Below are 22,646 nucleotides of genomic sequence, written 5' to 3'. Positions count from 1 at the left end.
TTGCGTTTGATTTCTGCTGAACTGTGCCCAAATTGCGTTTGATTTCTGCTGAAAATGTGGCCCTAATTGCATTTGATATCTGCTGAAAATGTGCCCTAATTGCGTTCGATTTCTGCTGAACTGTTCCCTAATTGTGTTTGATTTCTGCTGAAAATGTGCCCTAATTGCGTTTGATATCTGCTGAAAATGTGCCCTAATTGCGTTTAATTTCTGCTGAACTGTGCCCAAATTGTGTTTGATTTCTGCTGAAAATGTGCCCTAATTGCGTTTGATATCTGCTGAAAATGTGCCCTAATTGCGTTTGATTTCTGCTGAACTGTGCCCAAATTGCGTTTGATTTCTGCTGAAAATGTGCCCTAATTGCGTTTGATTTCTGCTGAAAATGTGCCCTAATTGCGTTCGATTTCTGCTGAACTGTTCCCTAATTGTGTTTGATTTCTGCTGAAAATGTGCCCTAGTTGCGTTTGATATCTGCTGAAAATGTGCCCTAATTGCGTTTGATTTCTGCTGAACTGTGCCCAAATTGCGTTTGATTTCTGCTGAAAATGTGCCCTAATTGCGTTTGATTTCTGCTGAAAATGTGCCCAAATTGCGTTTGATTTCTGCTGAAAATGTGCCCTAATTGCGTTTGATTTCTGCTGAAAATGTGCCCAAATTGCGTTTGATTTCTGCTGAAATGTGCCCAAATTGCGTTTGATTTCTGCTGAAAATGTGCCCTAATTGCGTTTGATTTCTGCTGAAAATGTGCCCAAATTGCGTTTGATTTCTGCTGAACTGTGCCCAAATTGCGTTTGATTTCTGCTGAAATGTGGCCCTAATTGCGTTTGATTTCTGCTGAAATGTGGCCCAAATTGCGTTTGATTTCTGCTGAAATGTGGCCCAAATTCTGTTTGTTTTCTGTTGAAATGTTGCACAAATTGCGTTTGTTTTCTGCTGAAATGTTGCACAAATTACGTTTTTATTTTCTGGTGTCTGGGGTAACTGTTGCTGCATTTATTATTTAATGGTCATAGTTGGCTATATTTGCTGTGCTACGGTTAAGCTCCGCCCATACAATGTCATGGCCAAATCCATCTGCGCGCGGCGCAATCACCCCCACATCCATTTTCCCCGCAAACAGCCCCGCCCCAATCCGCCCTCCAGCTCCACCCACATGTCATGGCCACGCCCACTTATGTGGGATAGCCACACCCATTTCTCGCCGGATAGGGCCACTTCCTACAGTCCGCTTGGGGCCACAAAAACCTTAGCTGCACCCCTGCATATATATATATATATATATATATATATATATATATATATATATATATATATATATATATATTCTCTTGTCACTAACTGTCCCTCAGAGGGGCTTACAATCCAGGGCTGTGAAGTTGGTACAAAAATCCACCGTCTCCGACTCCTCAGTTTAGGATTCCACCGACTCAGGCTCCTCTAATTTGCATATTACAATCTTGTTGATTCAAAGTATGTAACATAAAATGCATCTCTTAACTGCCAACGCTTAGGAATTTTAAAAGACGACTGAAGTGAGAGGGATATGGAGGCTGCCATATTTATTCCCTTTTAAACTATACCAGTTACCTGTATATACTGTAAGGAGACAAACATAGAGACGGGAGCCCCCAATAGTGTATTATTGGTGATGAGAATCGATGTAATAAGTAATAAGAGATATAGGAGATATTAGACCTGTCCCCACTCAGGTTAAGAAGTCGCTCTCTGTAGTAGGAAAAAAAGTGGGTATCCGCACCCATCCACCAGGTGGATAACAATATGTAATAACAAACAGAGGTGCCAACAGGATAAAAAGAGAACCGTATTTAAAACCAATAAAACAAAGGGGGCAAGGGTGGACTTACCTCCCCAATATTCAAAACACAACCACTGTGATCAAATTGCAAAGAACATTTAATCTGTACTCCAAAAACAAACAGTTGCAACGCGTTTCGCGGGTCTCTCCTGAGGAAGCGGGCTTGAGACCCGCGAAACGCGTTGCAACTGTTTGTTTTTGGAGTACAGATTAAATGTTCTTTGCAATTTGATCACAGTGGTTGTGTTTTGAATATTGGGGAGGTAAGTCCACCCTTGCCCCCCTTGTTTTATTGGTTTTAAATACGGTTCTCTTTTTATCCTGTTAGCGCCTCTGTTTGTTATTACATATACCAGTTACCTGGCTATTTGGCTGATCTTCTGTCCTTGGTAAGAGTACTTGTAAAAGGTACAGACCGGAACAAAGAACATCTATCGGGCCCTAGGCAATGTAACTGTGGGTACATGTAAGAGTGATGTGCAGGTACTCTGCAGGGGAATGAGGGGATTCTTCCTCTATTACACATTCTTCATGTATAATCTGAACCAGGTTTATGGGTGATAGACAACACTTCTGTGTTCAATGTGCAAAACATTCTCAGTGGATTCCCTGCAGCTCTGTGGGGAGTGCATATGTAGAGTATAGTACTACTGTGTAACAAAGTAAACCTGAGACAGATGAAATTAAAGTTTTATACATACCTGGGGCTTCCTCCAGCCCCCTTCAGGCTAATCAGTCCCTCGCTGTCCTCCTCCGCCACCTGGATCTTCTGCTATGGGTCCAGGTACTTGAGCCAGTCTGGAGTAGTGCGCATGCACACACACTCCACCGCCGGGAGCGTACTACACCTGCACAGCACTATTGCGCAGGTGCAGAATGCTCCTGGCTGTGGGAGCGGCACACGGCTGGACTGTGCTGACTGGCTGAATTACCGGGACTCATATCAGAAGATCCAGGTGGTGGTGGAGGACAGCGAGGGACTGATTGGCCTGAAGGGGGCTGGAGGAAGCCTCAGGTATGTATAAAACTTTTCTTTTCATCCGTCTCAGGTACCCTTTAATTCGTAGTCACCAAACCAAATTTTAACAACATATCAAATTATTTGACTTCACCAGCAAAGGGAGTGAATAAATTTGCATAAAATAGCATCAACGCAAAATTATTTCCACCTCATTGACCATCTCTATTAGTGACACAGCTACACATCAGGCTTTATTCTTCCAGCATAGATGTTATTTAGTATATATAAGAGATTCCTGTGTACACATCATATATACAGTCACAATCAGATATGTATATCTGACTTTAAAAATACGGGGACTGCTTTATTGAAGCAGCACAAGTAACTATTTTTTGATTGGTTTATTTCATTTTTGTGGATTAAGCACAGCTATTACTGTATGTATAAATTATTTATGATGACTATTATCTGAGAAATAGAACATTTTGTCATAATGTCTACTTTAATTACAGTTTAAATTCATTAGGAGTCGGTGCATTTTTCCCGACTCCGACTCCAGGTACTCAAAATTGCTCCGGCTTCACAGCCCTGTCACAATCTAGTCCCTACCATAGTCATATGTCTACGTATGTATCATGTAGTGCATGTACCATATTAATATGTCTATGTATGTATGATGTAGCGAATGTATCATAGTCTAGGGCCAATTTAGGGGGAAGCCAATTAATGTATCTGTATGTTTTGGGATGTGGGAGGAAACCAGGGTGCCAGGAGGAAACACACAGACACAGGGAGAACATTCAAACTCCTTGCAGATGGTGACCTCGCTGGTATTCAAACTGGGACCCAGAGCTGAAAAGCGAGAGCGCTAACCACTACACCACCGTGCTGCCTCTTTCTTTCTTTCTTTCTCTATTTCTTTCTTTCCTTTCTCTTTTCTTTCTTCTTTTCTTTTCTTTCTTTCTTTCCTTTATTTATTTGTTTCTCTTTTTTTCTTTCTCTTTCTTTCTTGCTTTCTTTCTTTCCTTCCTTCCTTCCTATCATTCTTTCTTTTCTTTTTCTTTTTTTTTTTTTGCACATTTTTCTCTTCTTTCTAACTAATAAATTAAAATTCACCAAAGGAATTTTTTAACCTCCCTGGCGGTAAGCCCGAGCTGAGCTCGGGCTATGCCGCGCAGGAGGATTTCTCAGGCTCTGTTGGGGCGATTCAAAGTGCTGTGCGCGCAGCCAGCACTTTGCTAGCCGCGCGCACAGCTCGATCGCCTTCACGCAGCGGCGGAAGAGGGCCCCCCCGGCCAGAGCCCTGCGCTGCCCGGACCAATGAGTTCCAGGCAGCGCTATGGGCTGGATCGAGTGCGCCTGATGTCAGGACGTCAGCTGACGTCCATGACGTCATGCCGATCGTTGCCATGGCGACAGGAGAAGCCAAACAGGGGACGCGTTATATACGCGCTCCCCTGTTTGCTATTGATGCCGGCGACGATCGCACTAGAGGGACACATGCGCCCTCTAGTGGTGTTTCATGTAGCTACCACTCTGGTAGCTTTACATGAAACAAAAAAAACAAAAACAAAAAAAGGATTTTTGCCCATTTGGCAAAATAAATTAACCGCCAGGGAGGTTAAACTACCTGACTTCGTCAATGATAATACACACAAACTCATAAAACTGTCACACATGAAAGAAGACACTCAGGCAGGGGTCACATTTGTCTTTCAGTTTCTACACTTTGCAGAAAACTGAAAGACAAGTGTGACCTCTACCTTACAACAGCTAATGTAATTTATAGAGAAAACTGACAAATTGCGCAAGATGTCAGTTTTTTTTCTGTGTGCGAAATCTGCATTCAAGTGTGACCTAGCTCATTGATTAACATGAGTTCTCAGTTGAAGTCAGTTTTTCTGTGCAGAAAACGCGCACGAAAGCCGGTAAGTGTGACCCCTGCCTGAAGCAGCTTGCCCACTGTGCTTGTTTCTACTCCATCATGGTTACCACTGCCCATTTCAGAGCCTAGTCTACCATAGTGTGGATGCTGACAGAGGTGAGATTGGGCACCAAAATGTTAATATACGTGGTAGGGAATTTCCCATCCTTAAAGGAAACCTCAAGTGATAGGAATATGGGCACCACCATTTTAATTTCATTTAAAGGAAACTTCAAGCGAGAGAGATATGGAGACTGTCATATTTATTTCCTTTTAAACAATACCAGTTGCCTGGCTGTCCTGCTGATCTTTTTGGGCTGCAGCAGTGCCTGAATCACACACCTGAAAGAAGCATGCAGCTAATCTTGTCAGATATATGTCAGAAACATCTGATCTGCATGCTTGTTCAGGGGGTCTGTGGCTAAAAGCATAAGCAACAGAGGATCAGCAGGACTGCCAGGCAACTGGTATTGTTTAAAAGGAAATAAATATGTCCTCCATATTGCTCGCACTTAAGGTTCACTTTAAAAAATATTTTCCTATTGCCTCTATGGCAATACAACAGCTGTGTTGGCTCCGCCCCTAACCCCATAGGCCAATGTTTTCAGTGTGCAGTTGGCTTTCCTGGAGCGGGGACCTTTACCTCAGGGCAGGGGTGGAGGGGGGTTGTTAATAGGCTCGGAATTCTCTCACATCAACAGAAACAAAGGCAAGATCATGAGAGCTCTTGGGAGTCTTTTGTAGTTGTAGGTCTAGGAATCTGGATGAACCTCGGGCTTGACCATTTTTTCTGCTTTCAACACATCGTCAAGAACTGACCATTGACTATAGCCTGATATATCCCACCCCTTGACAGGTGCTATTGTAACAAGATAATCTGTATTCTGCACTTAATTCACCCTGTGAGTGTTAACGCTGTGGTTGACTGTAAAGGTGGCCATTAACAATACAAATCTGCAGCCAAATAATCGTTACCGATTGCTGCGGTAATCGGCCAGAAACGATTGATGGTGCCCATTGACCTCCGAATTTCTGCTAACCAATCCGATCAAATCAGTGTGAGCAATAAAAAAACAAACAAAACAAAAAAACAGATCAGTTCCACTAATCTGATCGGATTGGTTAGTGGGAATATGTACGTTAATGGGCACAACCGATTGTTTCCAATCTATTACTGCGACGATAGATCAGCTGTGGGATCGTATCGTTATTGACCACCTTAACATAGACTTCTATAAGAAGACACATATTATTATTATTTATATAGAGCTGACACTTTCTGCAGCGCTGTACAGAGTATATTGTCTTGTCACTTAGCTGTCCCTCAGAGAAGGTCACAATCTAATCCCTGCTATAGTCATAGGTCTATGTATCGGTGGTGTAGTGTATGTATTATATTTTAGGGCCAATTTAGGGGGCAGCCAATTAATTTATCTGTATGGTTTGGGGATGTGGGAGGAAATCTGAGTGCCCGAAGGAAACCCACGCAGACACGGGGAGAACATACAAACTCTGCGCAGATAGTGCCCTGGCTGAGATTTAAACTGGAGACCACACTACCTGGGGACAACACTACCTTCACCAAATCACCTGCACTACCATGTTCCAAGAGAATTTGATTGCATGGGAATAAATAGAAATACCTGGATAGTGAGAAATTCTAAGTTCAGTTCAAGGATAGCTACAAAAATCCTAAGAACAAATAACCTGGAAATGCAGGGCAGATGGTAACTATATTTAAATGAAAGACACTGAAATACTACAAGGGAAGTTTGCATGAGTAGGCGCTGGATATTTTAGTCTGTGGATCCCTCTTCTTCCCCCTCTCTTTCTGTCTCGCTCTAGCTATATGTGTAGAATCACTGCTCTGAGCTCTGCTGAACACGTGATTGTGGTCCTCCTACTCCTCCTCCTTCTCCTAGCATCTCTCATCCTGCAGAATCAGCCCAGGCTCCATCACTAGAGCCTAGACTCCCTCCGACTGACCACAGCCTCACCCTGCCATGGCGAGAAACCGTAAGGAGAGGAACAGCTGGGGTGAGTGTGACATTCCAGCCCCACGGGATCTCCAGCCTGAGATGTCAGGGGTTAAAAGGCACACAGGTAGTCTGCAGCTTGTGTCCAGGGTGTGTTCTCTGCTCCGTGCAATCCATTGTATTTGCACTGTGTCATGCATTGTGTCATGTTGTGTCTGTAAGTGCTGTGCAGTATACATCACAATGTAGCCATGGCATCCTGCTAGGGTGCTTTCTCCAGTAGTGTGATAAGGAAAGGGATACATTTAGCAAGGATGAATCTTCACTCCTTGTGTATTTACACTGGAAGAATAGGCCAGCCAATGAAACTGCAAGATCTCAGCTGCTGCTCAACTCTTCAGAGATGATGCTAATCGCTGTTTTATAACTGTGTTATTTAAAGGTTCAATGTCAGCTGGTCTCACCTACACACATTGCAATCTGGTTGTACTGTCTACTAAATGTAGACCATATTGTACAAAAAGGAAAGGCTCTAACAATGAAGATGTCTGAAAGACTGGATTACAAGGAGGGATTGCAGCCTGTGTAGCCCACCATATACTCACCTTTCATTCCATGAGATAAATATCAGTTTCATCACTGCCTGATTAACAGGACCACATACAGTTTTTGGTTACTTGGAATTTTTATAAACTCACGCATGATTATAATGTATTACCGTAGTAACTCCTCTAATAGCCAGTAATATTTTTTTTTTAAATAGTGTATGTTTCTCTGAAAACCTTCTTAGCAGCATAAACATCAGAACGACCTGTTGCAGAAAAGATCACAGGTCCCTAGCTACTTACTGAAGAAAACCTGATGCCTCTTTGGCCCCCAGCACTCCCTCCCCCCTCCTCCCATTATGTATGTCTGCAGTGGTACAGTCCTTATACTAGCAAGGCAGGCCATTCCTACCTAGTGACTGACCACCTATCCATAGTATTGTCGGTCATTTTCAGGGGTGGGGCTGTGGTGAGCATCACAGTCAGACGTACCCACCTGCTATGTGGACTGCTGCATTGTTGTGGTTATCACATGACTGGAACATGGCCAAATTCTGATAAGGGAAGGGGATTGAGAAGGTACCCGGCTGTGGAGAGAGTGGAGCTGGGGCTTGTGATCTGATGCAACAGGTAATCTTTATTTTTTTTTCTTAAAGTACATGTGAAAAAATAATTGACTTGCAAATCCATGAAAAAATGTGAGCCTGAAATAGGACTTCAAGGTTCAGTTATGGGGATAACTGGTAGCACGTTGGCGTAGTGGTTAGCGCTCTCGTCTTGCAGCGTTGGGTCCCTGGTTTGAATCCCAGCCAGGGCACTATCTGCATGGAGTTTGTATGTTCTCCCTGTGTATGTGTGGGTTTCCCCTAGGAACTCCGGTTTCCTCCCAGAAACATACAGACCAGTTAATTGGCTTCCCCCTTAACCACTTGAGGGCCACAGTGTTAAAGACCAGGCCATTTTTCTTAAAATTGGCCACTGCAGCTTTAAGGCCTCGCTACAGGGTCGCACAACTCAGCACACAGGTGATTCCCCCTTCCTCCCTTTTTCTGCCCACCAACAGAGCTCTCTGTTGGTGGGGTCTGATCGCCCCCCAGGTGTTAGGTTTTTCTTTTAATAAATATTTATTTCTTTATTTTCCTAATATTTTTAATTATTTATTTTTTTATTTCCTCTCCCCCTCCCTACCCCCGCCAGCCAATCAGTGCGATCAGCTGTGATAGGCTTCAGCCTATCACAGTGGACCTCTTTTGTCCCTCTGGAGGGGACAGCCGAGTGACTTAGATCTCCGAGCTGGACAGCCTAATTAGACGGAAGTCTAATAGTCTCCAAGTGGCGATCACCACTGGGAGACTGAAGGTGTAGCAGAGCTCCGCCTTCCAAGCAGGGATGCGCGCGCAGCAGCACGCACGATCTCCTGCTAGCCCCATAGAAGGCCGTTCACAGCAATCAGCGTGGAGCGGTCCTGGGGCTGCCACCACCTTCGGTCGGCTAAGGGTTAATTGGCCCTAGACTATGATACGTACACTACACGATACATACATAGACATATAACTATGGTAGGGATTAGATTGTGAGCCCCTCTGGGGGACAGTTAGTGACAAGACAATATAGTCTGTACAGCGCTGCGTAATATGTCGGAGCTATATAAATACTTAAAATGGGGATAATGATATGCATGAACATCTACTCACCCATGGCCGTTTTTAGCCTTAGTGACCCAGGCTAATCAACCTGTGACACTACCCCCTTCCCAGTCCTCCACATACTTACACACACTATGGGTACAAGTAAGTAAGAGGTGAGATAACAAACTTCATTCTCCCCAGTAATGTACTAGAATAGAGCCAGGCTAAGTGAGATAAGATTCATCACAGCAGGCGCATTTATGATTATATTGGAATGTTTGTAATGCAGGTCAGGATGTAGACTGTATAATAAGCACAGAGAAGTGGGTAAATTGAATTTGATTTTGTGTCTGACAATCCTGCTTTAACGTTTCTCCTATCTTGAGATACAATATTGCAGCCCTCTCCTGGGTCATACTGGAAGTGTAGGGGTTGCTGAAAAAATCATAAACTAACAGTTGTGTGACTGCAATCTCAACATCACCTGCAGGTAGCAGTTCTAATAAACTTAGGCTGTCCTTTATTTGTAATAAAGAAATAATGTTGTTGTAGCTTCTGCATGCAACTACACTGCATACAACTACAATCTCATAACCACTGGTTCATATAACTCTCAGCAGTTCTGACTATAATCTGCTATAACCCAGGTAAGGGTGGCATATCCTAACTACTTAGTAATAGGCAATTGCTAATTAATTCAGTCCAGTTTTGTTGGATGAATTAGGGTAACCTTACTGGAGATGCTTGTATAATCTTTGGAGATGCCTTAGTAATGGAGATAATACATTACTAAATTTTCACCACCGATATCAGGCTGATATGATCATAATGATCGCATCTGGCAGATATTGATACCGCAACATAGTTACCCAATTGATTTCTGGCCGACCTTGATTGAGAGCATCGATCAAGCATGCTGGGAAATCTCTGTCATAAGGGCTTGATCGGGTGTGCAGTGGTAGAGGTGTTCAATTTCCCAGAGACCGACTAACCCCTGGCCAGGCTCCCTCCAAGTGTATGTGTATGCCCCAGGCCAATGGGGAGTGTTGCAGGCTCACCTGTCATATTGGTGAAACTCCTAGCCTCCTTCTGTGTTGGACGTCTTTTTGAATTGCCACTGCACACGCCTGTACCACGTGACTTTGGCAAATGTACCGATGTCACTACATGCGTCAGTGTCACATGATACAGCCGCTTGGAGTGTTATAAGTTGGGCACAGGAGGTGGCCAGGAGTCAAGCTGGCATGACAGGTGAACCTGCAACAGTCACCATGGGGTGGAGGGGATTTGATACTTTACATGGTAGGGCAGTCCAGCAGTTAAAGAGGACTTAAACTCTTCCTCAGGAGAGAAGGAAAGCTCAGATAAACCCATCCTGTTTTTTATTTAGAGATAACACTTGTCTAATTATCCTTTATCTACTAGCAATGAGCCACTGTAATTTCAGCTGTCAGCTCTATTTGAACTGTGCCGCGGTGTTACGTTCAGACAGGCTATATGTAAACACAGGAGTTTAACCCTATCTGTGCTCCCAGCAAACCAGGAAGTAACTACAATGCAGCATCTCTGAGGAGCTCTATAAGCTGTAACAAAGAAGCGTATTTTTTTTCTGTACAGGTTATTATGCTGTTGCTTACCTTTTAGAACAGAGAGGAAGTCCTGGGTTTAGGTCCGCTTTAAGATTTCCAACAGATTTCATGTTGAAACCTATTGGAAATCTGTCCGTAGTGTGTAAGCAGGCAATAGATCCCTCACTGATCAGATTTGATCGGGGAGTGATCTACCAGATGGTCAGTCTGATGGCAGATCGAGAGGTGTAAAAGCACCTTTACTCCCTTTTTGTAAATGTGGCTCCTGTTTCCAGTGCTAGTTTGCAGCCAGACGCAGCTTCTCCCCCACCTATTATTTCACATAACTTCATTAAGTCTTCCATTCATCCTGTATCACCTTTCTGGTTACTTTAGCTGCTCATATCACAACGTGTTCAGCCTTGTATAACCATACTTCATACCTTCACCTCTGTATAAGGTCATACTAGCTGTAGAGTTTTTTTCTGGCAGGTGGTCAATGGTAATGGACCAGACCTCACTCCTACTCTGCCACCCTGCTTTTTATGTTGCCAATATAGCAATATCCTGCCACAAATGCCAGTGCAGTATCCTGGCATCACTCTCAGTGATCTTGTATTCTGAGGGTGATCCAGTTCTGTCCTGCAGAATGGGTACGCCCAGCCCTTTAACCAGTGCCATCCTGTAGACAGGATCACAATATGGTCTGCTGGTAATATATGTTTGTTCATGCGGCCAACCTTACTCACTATTTCTTAAAAATGAACATTTTTGCCTACGACAAATTATTCATTGATAGAAATGCCATAACATGCATCTTGCTTTCCGCTAAACAAACTTTATAACTGAGACATGGACAGTCTTGAGCTAAATGCTAAGATCGCTGAAATGATTATACAAAACAAGAGATATGAATGTACATAGCGTGTCTGCTGCCTGCAGAGAGGGGTGACGCCTTCACCTACACAAAGCATTAGCGTTACACAGCAGGGAAAGATGTGTCTGGAGAGCAGTGATGTCATCCTGGTGAGATATTTAAAGTACCACACTGTCATTGCAACAGGCAAAGCACAGCTTGGACAGATGTCTGAGTTCTAGTTAGCTGCTGGTAAATTCATTCATGCATAGCATAGGTTTGAAAAAAATCCAGCAATGATTATTTACGTTGGTTCCAGTATCATGTCTATTCCTACAAAGGAAAGTGATTATGTTCCTGTGTTTACCATTTTTTGTTGTTCATTCTACCTTAATCTACCACCAATAGATATACAAGAGCTGCAGGATGATCAGGCACAGTCTGACTACCCCTTCAAGTAGGCCCAAATAGGAGCGTTTGACTGTACGTGTTGTCAGGGACGGTTATAGACTTTATGCTACCTAAAGCAAACTTTGAAGGAAGCGCTGCCCCCGCCCACTTTTGGGAACGAATACCCCCCAATCATGAAAAGAGATCACCATGGCCAGTCAGAGGAAAAGCTTTGGCATGCAACCAATCAGGTAGTGGTGCTGGCATCTGAACAACCAATCGCAGCTGCCTGCTGCTCCTGCTAACTGGTGCCGATGGTCTTGCGGGCGGGACCACGGCACTGTCATTGGGCCAATCACTGCACTCGATCAGTAGCAGTGACCATCAGATGTCACTGCTACTGATTGAGTGCAGTGATTGGCCCAATGATGGTGCCATGGTCCCACCCACAAGATCGTTGGCACCTATTAGCAAAAGGAACAGTGGGCGGCTGTGATTGGCCGGTCTGGTGCCAGCACTCCCGCTTGATTGGTCGCATGCCAAAGCTTTCCCTCTCACTGGCAATGGTGATATCTTGACAGTGATGGCGTTTTACCATAGCATGCCTTGTGATGTCATAGGGAAGGGCGGCAGCTTCCACCGGTCAAATGAGGATAGGGATTCAAGGATGCGTGGGTAAGGAGGGTAGTGTGTGTGGAGCAGCCGAGACTGACAGTAGTGAGGTAAACACAGCCGCGTAGCAGGGCTGTGTTTTATGTGGTCTGACAGCGCGCAGGGGGGGCTTTGGAGGGAACTAACTAGCAACAGAGTCTGGGCTCTATAGACAGACCCAGCCTCTGTATATGGATTGCGATGGAAGAACCCCGCCTCGGGTTCTCTTTAAAATAACTTTTCAGCAATTGAAAAAGTACCAAAAAGTGGGTGAAAAAGTATTGTCAACTTGTTGTTGACTTAAAAGGCATTTTATTGATAAGGGCCCATATGCAATTCCCTTTTTCTCCAAAGTTTTCTTCTAGGAGATAATTTTTCATCTTTTGTTTAAAATACTTTTTCAGCATTTCACAATAAAAAAAAAGTACCAAAAGTAGTAGAAAAAGAACTTTCAAAATGATTTTGTGTATTTTCTTGCTTGCTGGAGGTGTAATTGACAACGAGTGAAAATATCAACATGGAGAACACTAAGGAGAAAAAGTGAATTGCATACGAGCCAAGGGGCCATGTGGAATTCACTTTTTCACCTGAGTTTTCTCTTAAAGAGAACCCGAGGTGGGTTTGAAGAATATTATCTGCATACAGAGGCTGAATCTGCCTATACAGCCCAGCCTCTGTTGCTATCCCAAACCCCCCTAAGGTCCCCCTGCACTCTGCAATCCCTCATAAATCACAGCCACGCTGCTGACAAACAGCTTGTCAGAGCTGGCTGTGTTTATCTCTATAGTGTCAGTCTGCTGCTCTCCCCGCCTCCTGCAGAACTCCAGTCCCCGCCTGCATCCCTTCCCTCCCTGCTGATTGGAGGGAAGGGACGGGGGCAGGGACCGGAGCTATGCAGGAGGCGGGGGAGCAGCTGAGACTGACACTACAGATATAAACACAGCCTCACAGCACGGCTGTGATTTATGAGGGATTGCAGCGTGCAGGGGGACCTTAGTGGGGTTTTGGATAGCAACAGAGGCTGGGCTGTATAGGCAGATCCAGCCTCTGTATGCAGATACAATTCTTTAAACACACCTCGGGTTCTCTATAACCACTTGAGGACCCAGCCTTTACCCCCCCCCCCTAAGGACCAGCTCTGTTCTTTTGTGATCTGCCCCCCTTTTTCCCCCCCTATGGGGATGATGTGCAGGGGGGGTCTGATCGCTCCTGTCGGCAGGCATGTTGCGAGGGGGGGCACCTCAAAGCCCCCCTCCGCGGCGAAATTCCCCCCCTCCCTCTCCACCCTCTCACCCCTGGTGATCAGGGCTGCACAGGACGCTATCCGTCCTGTGCAGCCTGTGACAGGCTGTCCTCTGTCACATGGCGGCGATCCCCGGCCGCTGATTGGCCGAGAATCGCCGATCTGCCTTACGGCGCTGCTGCGCAGCAGCGTAGTTCAATGTAAACAAAGGAGACATACGTCTCCTGCGTTTACATTTAGTCTGCGAGCCGCGATCAGCGCAGGCTATTCACAGAGACCCGCTCCGTGATCTAACAGGAAACGGCCTTTCCTGATTAATTAGGGAGGGACCTGGCGACGCAGATCTGCGTCGCTGGTCCTCCAGCTACCACTTTGCCGCCGCACGGTATGAGTGTGCGGTCGGCAAGTGGTTAAGAGATGATTTTTCATCTTCGATTTAAAATAACTTTGCAGCACTTTTCAACTAAAAAAGTACCAAAAAGTAGGCGAAAAAGTACTATTAGCAAAATTTAAAGTATTTTCTTGCTTTCTGGTGGCCTAAAATGCATTCTATTAGGGCCCTTTTCCACTAGCAATCGCTAGCGATTGCTGAATCGCAAAATGCAGGAAAGCTCCGGCGATTGCGCCCACGATTTTGCTATGCTGTAGTGTGCATAGCAAAATCGCGGCAAATATCGCTCAGCAGCGCGATCGCGTTTGAGCCAAAAACGAATCGCGGTAGTGGAAATAACCTACCGCGATTCCTATGTTATTTAGCAAACCGTAGCGATTTAAAAAATCACTAGCGGTTTGTGATTTTGCGATTCAGCATCGCAAACGCCACTAGTGGAAAAGGGCCCTTAATAAGTTTAAAAGTATCACCTAGGAGAAAACTCAGGAGAAAAAAGGAATTGCATATGGGCCAAGGAAAAAACTTAGGAGAAAATTGAATAAGGGTCATTGGATGGTCATCCAAACCACCTCAATTGGTGATATAGGTGATGTTTATAAATAGAATGTTTAGAAAGTCTTAGGGCTTGATTCACAAAGCGGTGATAACCCAGTTATCACGCCTAAAAGACTTTAGGCGTGATAACCTTTGCACCACTGAGTTATCACCGATTTGTGCTGCTCTTCGCGCAAAGCTCCCGCGCGCAAACGCGCACGCGGGCTCAATGGGCGCTGCGCGCGAAGCACGGTGCACTGCGCGCGCAGCGTGGTGCGCTACGCACGCAAAACTTTGCGCGCGGGAGATCGCGCGAGTTTCTTCTTATCACGCCTAACCTGAGTTTAGGCGTGATAAAGGGCTTTTCACAGGCGTGCAAACACTTTGCACCGCTTTGTGAATCAGGCCCCAAGTTTCTAAATCTTTTCAAATCAGCCAATAAATGGTGTTATCCTAATTCAAAACATTCTGCCTGTTCTGATAGTTAAAACAGAACAATACTGTACTGTACTGCTGATTTAACATGCATCTTAAAGAGGAACTTCAGCCTAAACAAACATGCTGTCATTAAGTTACATTAGTCATGTTAATTAAAATAGATAGGTAATATAATCTCTTACCCACACTGTTTTAAAAGAACAGGCAAATGTTTGATTTCATGAGGGCAGCCATCTTTTTGGTTGAAAGGAGGTGACAGGGAGCATGATACACAGTTCCAACTGTCCTGTGTCCTGAGCACCTCTCCCAGTTGCTAGGCAACGTGATTATCAACATAGGAAATCCCATCATGCTCTGCACAGCATCAGGGAAAAAAAAGCCTGGGCTTTTTTTCTTTGATGGGTGGAGCTTAGCTAAAAATGCAGCTAAAAATGATGCTTTGGTAAGAAAAACAAAGTTCTGATGCTGTGAAACTGTTAAAGAAACACCGTGCCTATTTAGTTTTGCTGAGTAGATTTTTAGTCCAGAGGTTCACTTTAATATAATTTAATTTAGCTTTTATGTGTGCACTGTAATAGTTTCATTTGTCTTTATGGTGTGTCGTAGATAGTATTTAGTCATAGCCACCCATTAAATTTAGTGCAAAGTACTTCGCAGTTCAATGGCAGGATAATAGGAAGTGCTACGTGTAGAAAAACACAAAGCTAAGCTAATCAAATGTAAATGCAAAAACATGTTTCAGTACTCTACAAGATTACATGCAAAATTAAATCACTACATGTAAAGCTAGGTATTTGAATCACAATCACTGTACAAGTGCTAGCAGTAAATTAAAAATCAATTTAAAAGTGCTGGAAATCATCCAAAAATCGCTAGCCAAAGCGCTCAGCGATTGTGATGTCCAGTGGCCCTAAGCCCTAAGATTGAGTGCAGCTAAGTGACACTGACAAAACTCACATCCTTCCCTTACAGGCCCACCTTTGTCCTTTCCCCTAACACCAATTTCAGTATTCTAATTGCGATCTTGATTTGAATTGGAACTTAAGGTGCCCATACACTCGTCAGATTGGCAGCAGATAGATAAGAAATGCATCTGATGATCTATCTCCTAGGTTCTCAACGTGTGGTACGCATACCCCAGGGGGTACTTCTGATGGTTCCAGGGGGTACTCTGGCTTCATATACTTAGCCAAGAATAACACATTTAGCGTTTTAGAAAATTACAAATCTTATATAAACAACTCCAAATTTGTATTTTAGCTGATTAAAAGCAATAGTAAATGCTTGGAAATTGTTTAGAACCAATTATCATATACTATGATTAAATATATATTTGTCAAGGGGTACTTGTGATAATGTTTACTATGCTAGGGGGTACTTGGTCAGTACAGGGTGTTAAAAGGGGTACATACCAATAAAATGTTGAGAAACATTGATCTATCTGATGTGTTTTTAGAACATTTTTAACCAGGATAGAATTCCAATAGATTTCACTTTGAAATCTATTGAAATTCGATCTGATGGCATTTTTTTGCCATCAGATTTCCATTAAGTCCAATGCAAAATGATAAGCAATCTCGTCAGATCGACCTAGATTTTCCACCCTGCCAGTTCGATGGAAATCCATCGAAATCGATCGAAATCGGCCATCGATCGGTTGATTGGCCAACCGATTTGCAATCGATCAATCTATCGATCGATTTGGTTCGATCGGTCGGCCAGAAAATCGGCTGAGTGTATGGGCCCCTTTAGTCAGGATCTGCCAGTCAACTGGCAACTTTATTAATTAACCAGCTGCCAATTATTTGCTTGGCTGCTCCCAAATCTGTTTAGCCCCTGCAAAGTTTTATTTCAGTCTCTTCCTGTGGCACATTTCTTGTTTATATGTTCTTGTCAGTACTGCTGCACTGCTTGGAGGAATATGGGTACAAAAAGCCAGGTCTTTGTGAAATCAATAAGCTTATGAATTGGTCACGTATACTTCAGTACGCCAAGTTCTTCATGAGTGTCTGGGTGTTTCTGAACATGACTTATCTATGTCAGCTCCTCCTGCTATTCTGATCTTTCCTATTACATCACTCGTCCATTAACCAGATATCTATGCTGTGTCTGTTATCCTTTCAGATATGATTTTATAAAGACATTATAGCCCCGTGCTACTTTATATGTGGAAAATCCATTAATGTCTGTGTTTCGGAAAGCATGAAGACTTGGGCGGGTCTTCAGCATTGCAGATACTCTCTGTGCCTTATAGACTGTAAATTTAGGCATATGGATATCTTTACAAAGCGTCCACAAGATATACGCTGTGTAAGAACCATCAGGACCTCCTCCTGTGTGCGATATTACTGGAAGCAGTTATTTTCCCAGACACCAGCAGAGGTTGTCTGTTACCAGCAGGCTGTCTTCATAGGGGATAAGCCACTGATGGGCTGCTTGGTACCTTTTGCTGGTGAGGAAGCAGAAGTCCCAGCATGCCTTACAATCCTGCAGTAGGGAGAACGTGAGCAGACTCCCTGTGATGACCAGGCTATTTAACAGTACAAATACAAGTAGGAATGTCAATAGATACCATACATTTTACCTGTGCAAGAGAAATAGATCATTTGCTTTTTGTTGTGATATTGCATTTCTACCGTATTAATTTAACCTACCTAACCTTTAAGTAAATTTACTGTATTTTTTTTTATGTGTTTAACTAGCAGAAAGAAACATTTATTTGCTATAGTCAGGGCTGGTTCACACTGGCTTTTGCCAAGCTTTTGCTCAGCGACTCGTTCAAACACCGTCATTTTCTTTTTCAAGAACGCCAGCGTTTAACAGCTAGGCTTTTAATGTATTTTGAAGGCTTTTAATGGCTTTCAGTGCGTAGCATTTGAGACCGTTGCATTTTCTGGGCTTTTGGTGGCTCATGCAGGAAAGGGTTGGGATTTGTCTACAGGAAGTGGAAATATGAGCTTTTGTTGTCTTTCATTGGCTTTTGCTGGCATTCAAACGCAAACCCCAGCAACAGCAAACGACTTCTACGGCAGAAGCTGCATGGTGCTTTTGAGTCGAGACGCAAGGATCTACTGATAGGCTTTAATGAAAGCCTGCAAAAGCTTGATCAAAGGCTCCCATTCACTTGCTTGGGATGGCGCTCAATCCCTAAAATGTCACTTTTGCCCGTCGCCCAACGCGTTTAACGCCAACAAAGGGTCCATGTGAACCAGTCCTTACTCACAGCAGATAAGAAAACTACTTTTTATGTTAAAACTGAGCTCTAGGAAGATATAAAAATACCACCATAATCCAGTTATGTAAGTATCAAAGTGCGTATCCTGGTAGCAGCACTTTAATGTGAGGAGTCAGAGTCAGATGATTTTGGTACTGACTCCACAGCCCAGCTTGTAACACTAGCCTTGCCCTCTCCTCCCACTATCCTACTCCATTGCTATAGCCTTAAAGGAAATCTAAAGGAGAAAAAAGCCTAAGTAACACTTTACTGCTCCTCTAATAAACCTCCTACACCAGGCAGCAGAGGAAGAGGTAGCATCCCAGTGTCTTCAGCAGCTGCTCTCAGATCTCAGTCAGTAGTCTGTCACCAGATTGAGACAAGATGGCAGCCCCATGAATGAGAGACAGTAGATCCTGGAGCTCTGGCCATCAAGATCAGATGACTTTGTACATTATTAAAACAATGTTAATTAAAGAGTTTAGCCTGTGTAATTACCCCTCATTTGTGTCTAATCACTAGTTGTAATTTGATCCCTCCCCTGTGTCACATGACTGCCTATGGAAGATAAGCAGATAAGCCCATTTGATAGCACAGGCTGTTAACAATATGTCTGCTTTCCATGAATCAGATTTATTTTAGGATTTGTATCAGCTGTAACAAAGAAATGTTTTTTGTTTAAAGGTTATTAATGCTGTTGCGTATCTTTTAGAGCAGAGAGGAGTTCTGAGTTCAGGTCCACTGTAAGGTGGCCATACACGATATAGATAAATAAAATGATCCCATTTTACAGGAATTCAAGAGAAACAATTGGTTGTACAGAAAAATCAAAAGTTTTTTCTCATTTCGTTTGAGAAATCTGATCAGATTTCCAGATTTTTTTCTATATAAGTCGATCTGGAGTGGTGTAGGGTAGCAATCCTTCCAGTTTTCAATCATTTATTTTCATAATTGGGGAAAAATGTGTGTGGTAGATTGGTCAGATTTTTCAAATGTTACAATCACAGTTTTTGAATTGAAAAAAAAATGTAAAAATGTGTATGGTGCGTGGCCACCTTTAGGTATGTAGAACATAGCAGAGATTGGATCAAGAGGAGGAAAGTTTAGCTTGTGTTTGTTTAAACACCTGGTCCATATCTAAATTAATTACAGTATATATTCACAGGTAAGTTCATCCACAGATAAGCCAACCGACCCACGCAAATGCAGTGACCTGCCAATAGGCCAACCCAAAATGTGCTCTCCTAGCCCCCCCATCATAGCATAGCTACCTCTCCTCGCTCCATTTTGGAGTCTCGTATCTAGCCAGCAGCTTCATAACTCATTGCTAAAGCTCCAGGCTTACTGGGCTCGATTCACAAAGCGGTGCTAACCCAGTTAGAGACTTTAGGCATGATAACCATTGCACCACGCTGGTGAAAAGCCAGTTTAGACGTGATAAGTTTAGGCGTGATAAGTTAAGCCATGATAAGTTTAGATCGCGCGCAAAGTCCCGCACGCAAAGCAGCGCCATTAAACTCTATGCGAAGTGCACCAGACTTTGCTAGCGCAAAACTTTTGATCAGCTGTGCACTGTGGTGCTAACCCAGTTGGTGCTATAGTTATCACGCCTAAACTTATCATGCCTAAACTTATCACACCTAAACTTATCACGCCTAAACTTATCATGCCTAAACTGAGTTTAGGCGTGATAAAGGGCTTTTCACCAGCGTGCTACTTGTTAGCACCGCTTTGTGAATCAAGCCCCCTGTCATGTGACCGCAGTAAGCCTGGAGATCTAGCGGCAAGTTAAAGTGTACCTAATATAAAAGACATCTCAGTTACCATACTTACCTGGGGCTTCCTTAAGCCCCCTTGAGGCCGCTCAGTCCCACGCTGTCTCTGCAGATGGATTCTGCCCCCTGCAATGCGTCCTGAAAGCCTGGCAGACACAGAACGCTCCCAGGGTCGGGAGCACGACTCGGGAACATGCCTGGCCAGGCTGCGCATGCATGACAAAGTGCAACTCGGCCAAGCTATCGGGCCTTACTGTAGGTGACAGGAGCCACCCAGGGAGACAGCGATGGACTGGGCAGCCTCAAGGGGGCTTAAGCCTCAAGGGGGCTTCAGCAGTGGCTGAATGGAGTAATGGTTAAGGGCTCTGCCTCTGACACAGGAGACCTGAGTTCGAATATCGGCTCTGCCTGTTCAGTAAGCCAGCACCTATTCAGTAGGAGACCTTTGGCAAGTCTCCCTAACACTGCTACTGCCTATAGAGCGCGTCCTAGTGGCTGCAGCTCTGACGCTTTGAGTCCGCCAGGAGAAAATAAGGCGATATAAGTGTTCTGTGTTTGTTGTTTGTTTGTTTAAAGAGAACCCGAGTGGGTTTGAAGAATATTATCTGCATACAGAGGCTGGATCTGTCTATACAGCCCAGCCTCCGTTGCTATCCCAAACCCCCCTAAGGTCCCCCTGCACTCTGCAATCCCTCATAAATCACAGCCACGCTGCTGACAAACAGCTTGTCAGAGCTGGCTGTGTTTATCTCTATAGTGTCAGTCTGCTGCTCTCCCCGCCTCCTGCAGAACTCCAGTCCCCGCCTGCATCCCTTTCCTCCCTGCTGATTGGAGGGAAGGGACGGGGGCAGGGACCGGAGCTATGCAGGAGGCGGGGGAGCAGGTGAGACTGCCACTACAGATGTAAACACAGCCTCACAGCACGGCTGTGATTTATGAGGGATTGCAGAGTGCAGGGGGACCTTAGCGGGGTTTGGGATAGCAACAGAGGCTGGGCTCTATAGGCAGATCCAGCCTCTGTATGCAGATAACATTCTTTAAATCCACCTCGGGTTCTCTTTAAGGAAGCCCTAGGTAAGTATAGAAACTGAGATGGCTTTCATCTCCGGTTCACTTTAAAAAGCTGTTGGGGAGAGGTGAGGACTCAAGCTGGAGCGAGAGGAGGTAGCTATGGCTACGGGGGGCCCCGTACAGATGTATATAATCCGCGGATGAGCCAAGACACACACACTTTTAGCCCAAGATTTTTGTATGAAAAAGCTGGCATATCCACAGGTATATATGGTACCCTTCTGAGTTCAGGTTTCTCTTTTTTTCCTACATTATGGGCATATTTGCATTAATGTGTATGCTGTGTATACCGGTAATTTGGATGGGTATATGATAGCCTTGTCTGATTTTGCTTGCAGGTGGGTTTACTAACCGTGATTATGAATGGAGCTCAGAAGAGGAGGAGTGTGAGAAGAAGGCGCACCCTGTGCAGGTCCTGGTAGTAAAAGATGACCATTCCTTTGAGCTAGATGAAGCAGCATTGAACCGCATCCTGCTTTCCGAGGCTGTGAGGGACAAGGAGGTGGTTGCAGTGTCCGTAGCTGGAGCATTCAGGAAGGGGAAGTCCTTCCTCATGGACTTTATGTTGCGATATATGTACAAAACTGTACGTAAATATTTTCATTTATCTGCTCAGCATTCAACCTTGTTTTTTATTATTTCCTGCTTGTTTTAGCCAAAATGAGTTTATTGTAAGAATTTGGTAATTGGCAAAGGTGCTTCTGCTTTTCCAGGCAGACAACAGTAAGACATTTTCTGTAGAAATTCCAGGATTGGCTGGACTGATTAAAAACAACTCATTGTGATTGCTGCTGGGGGTGTCCAAACTTTTTAGGCCAAGGGCTAAATCGCCATTCTTGAGAGTGCTAGAGGGCCGAGAGTGCTACGGTGCTAAACTAGCACAATTAAACACAATTTTGCTGATTGCCGTGAGGTACATTATGCCTGTGACATTTTTTCAAAACATTTTCACAGGAAATAGCTCACATACCGTGTGCAGTTAGCACTGTGGCAGCTGCTTATCAGTGGCTGCTGCTGCCGCTGGCCCCTTATTTGGCACCGCAGCTATGGCCTGCAGGCCGCATGGAATTAATAACCGTAGAGAGCTTTGGGGCCATCAGCTCGGCAGGCACATTTGGACCCTGGGCCGGACTTTGGACATGCCTGCTTGACTCTACCGCACAAGGGACGATGTTTCAGAAGTTGTGTCTGATTCTCCTTTAGGCCTATCTCTCTTTAGCATGGTGGGAGATGAGTTTTAAAGGAAATTTCAAGTAAAATTTAAAACAGCCAGCTACTTACCTAGGACTTCCTCCAGCCCCCTAAAGTCCACCTGGTCCCTTGCCATCATTCTGCATTGCACTGTCCCCCTTAGAACGGCCATTGCCACGCACCTTTTCCTTCACACCCCTGTTCTGCGCTTGCGCATTAAGTAAAAGTTGCTACTGCACATGTGCAGAATATTCCCAGCAGTGGGAGCGTGATCGCGGAGGGGTGTGGCCAGTGCCAGGCATGTGCAGTGACCAACGATTTGCTGAGTTGTCCAGCTTACGGAGGGGGACACCAGGGAGACAGAGTAGTACGGAATGACAGCGATGGACCAGGAAGACTTCAGGGGGTTGAAAGAAGTCTGGCTACTTTTAATTTCACTTAAAGTGAACCTCCGGACGAAAAATCGACTCAGCA

At 44.4% G+C, this 22,646-nt stretch overlaps 1 protein-coding gene across 3 annotated transcripts in view; it reads left to right on the top strand.

Annotated features, from left to right (window-relative positions):
- The window catches only part of ATL1 (atlastin GTPase 1), a 116,998-nt gene that overhangs the window by 12,202 nt on the left and 82,150 nt on the right, over positions 1 to 22,646 (top strand). Inside the window, exons 1-2 of one of the 3 annotated variants that reach the window (XM_068254174.1) lie at positions 6,653 to 6,738; positions 21,320 to 21,567. In XM_068254174.1, the coding sequence (XP_068110275.1) occupies positions 6,705 to 6,738; positions 21,320 to 21,567 (282 nt within the window). In that variant the 5' untranslated portion in view covers positions 6,653 to 6,704. Of the gene's footprint in view, positions 1 to 6,652; positions 6,805 to 21,319; positions 21,568 to 22,646 lie in introns of those variants that run through there. The other 2 variants (XM_068254173.1, XM_068254175.1) reach the window with 2 other exon arrangements.

Source organism: Hyperolius riggenbachi, chromosome 9, assembly GCF_040937935.1.
Source record: "Hyperolius riggenbachi isolate aHypRig1 chromosome 9, aHypRig1.pri, whole genome shotgun sequence".
NCBI lineage: Eukaryota > Metazoa > Chordata > Amphibia > Anura > Hyperoliidae > Hyperolius > Hyperolius riggenbachi.
This window is presented reverse-complemented; position numbering and strand designations above follow the sequence as displayed.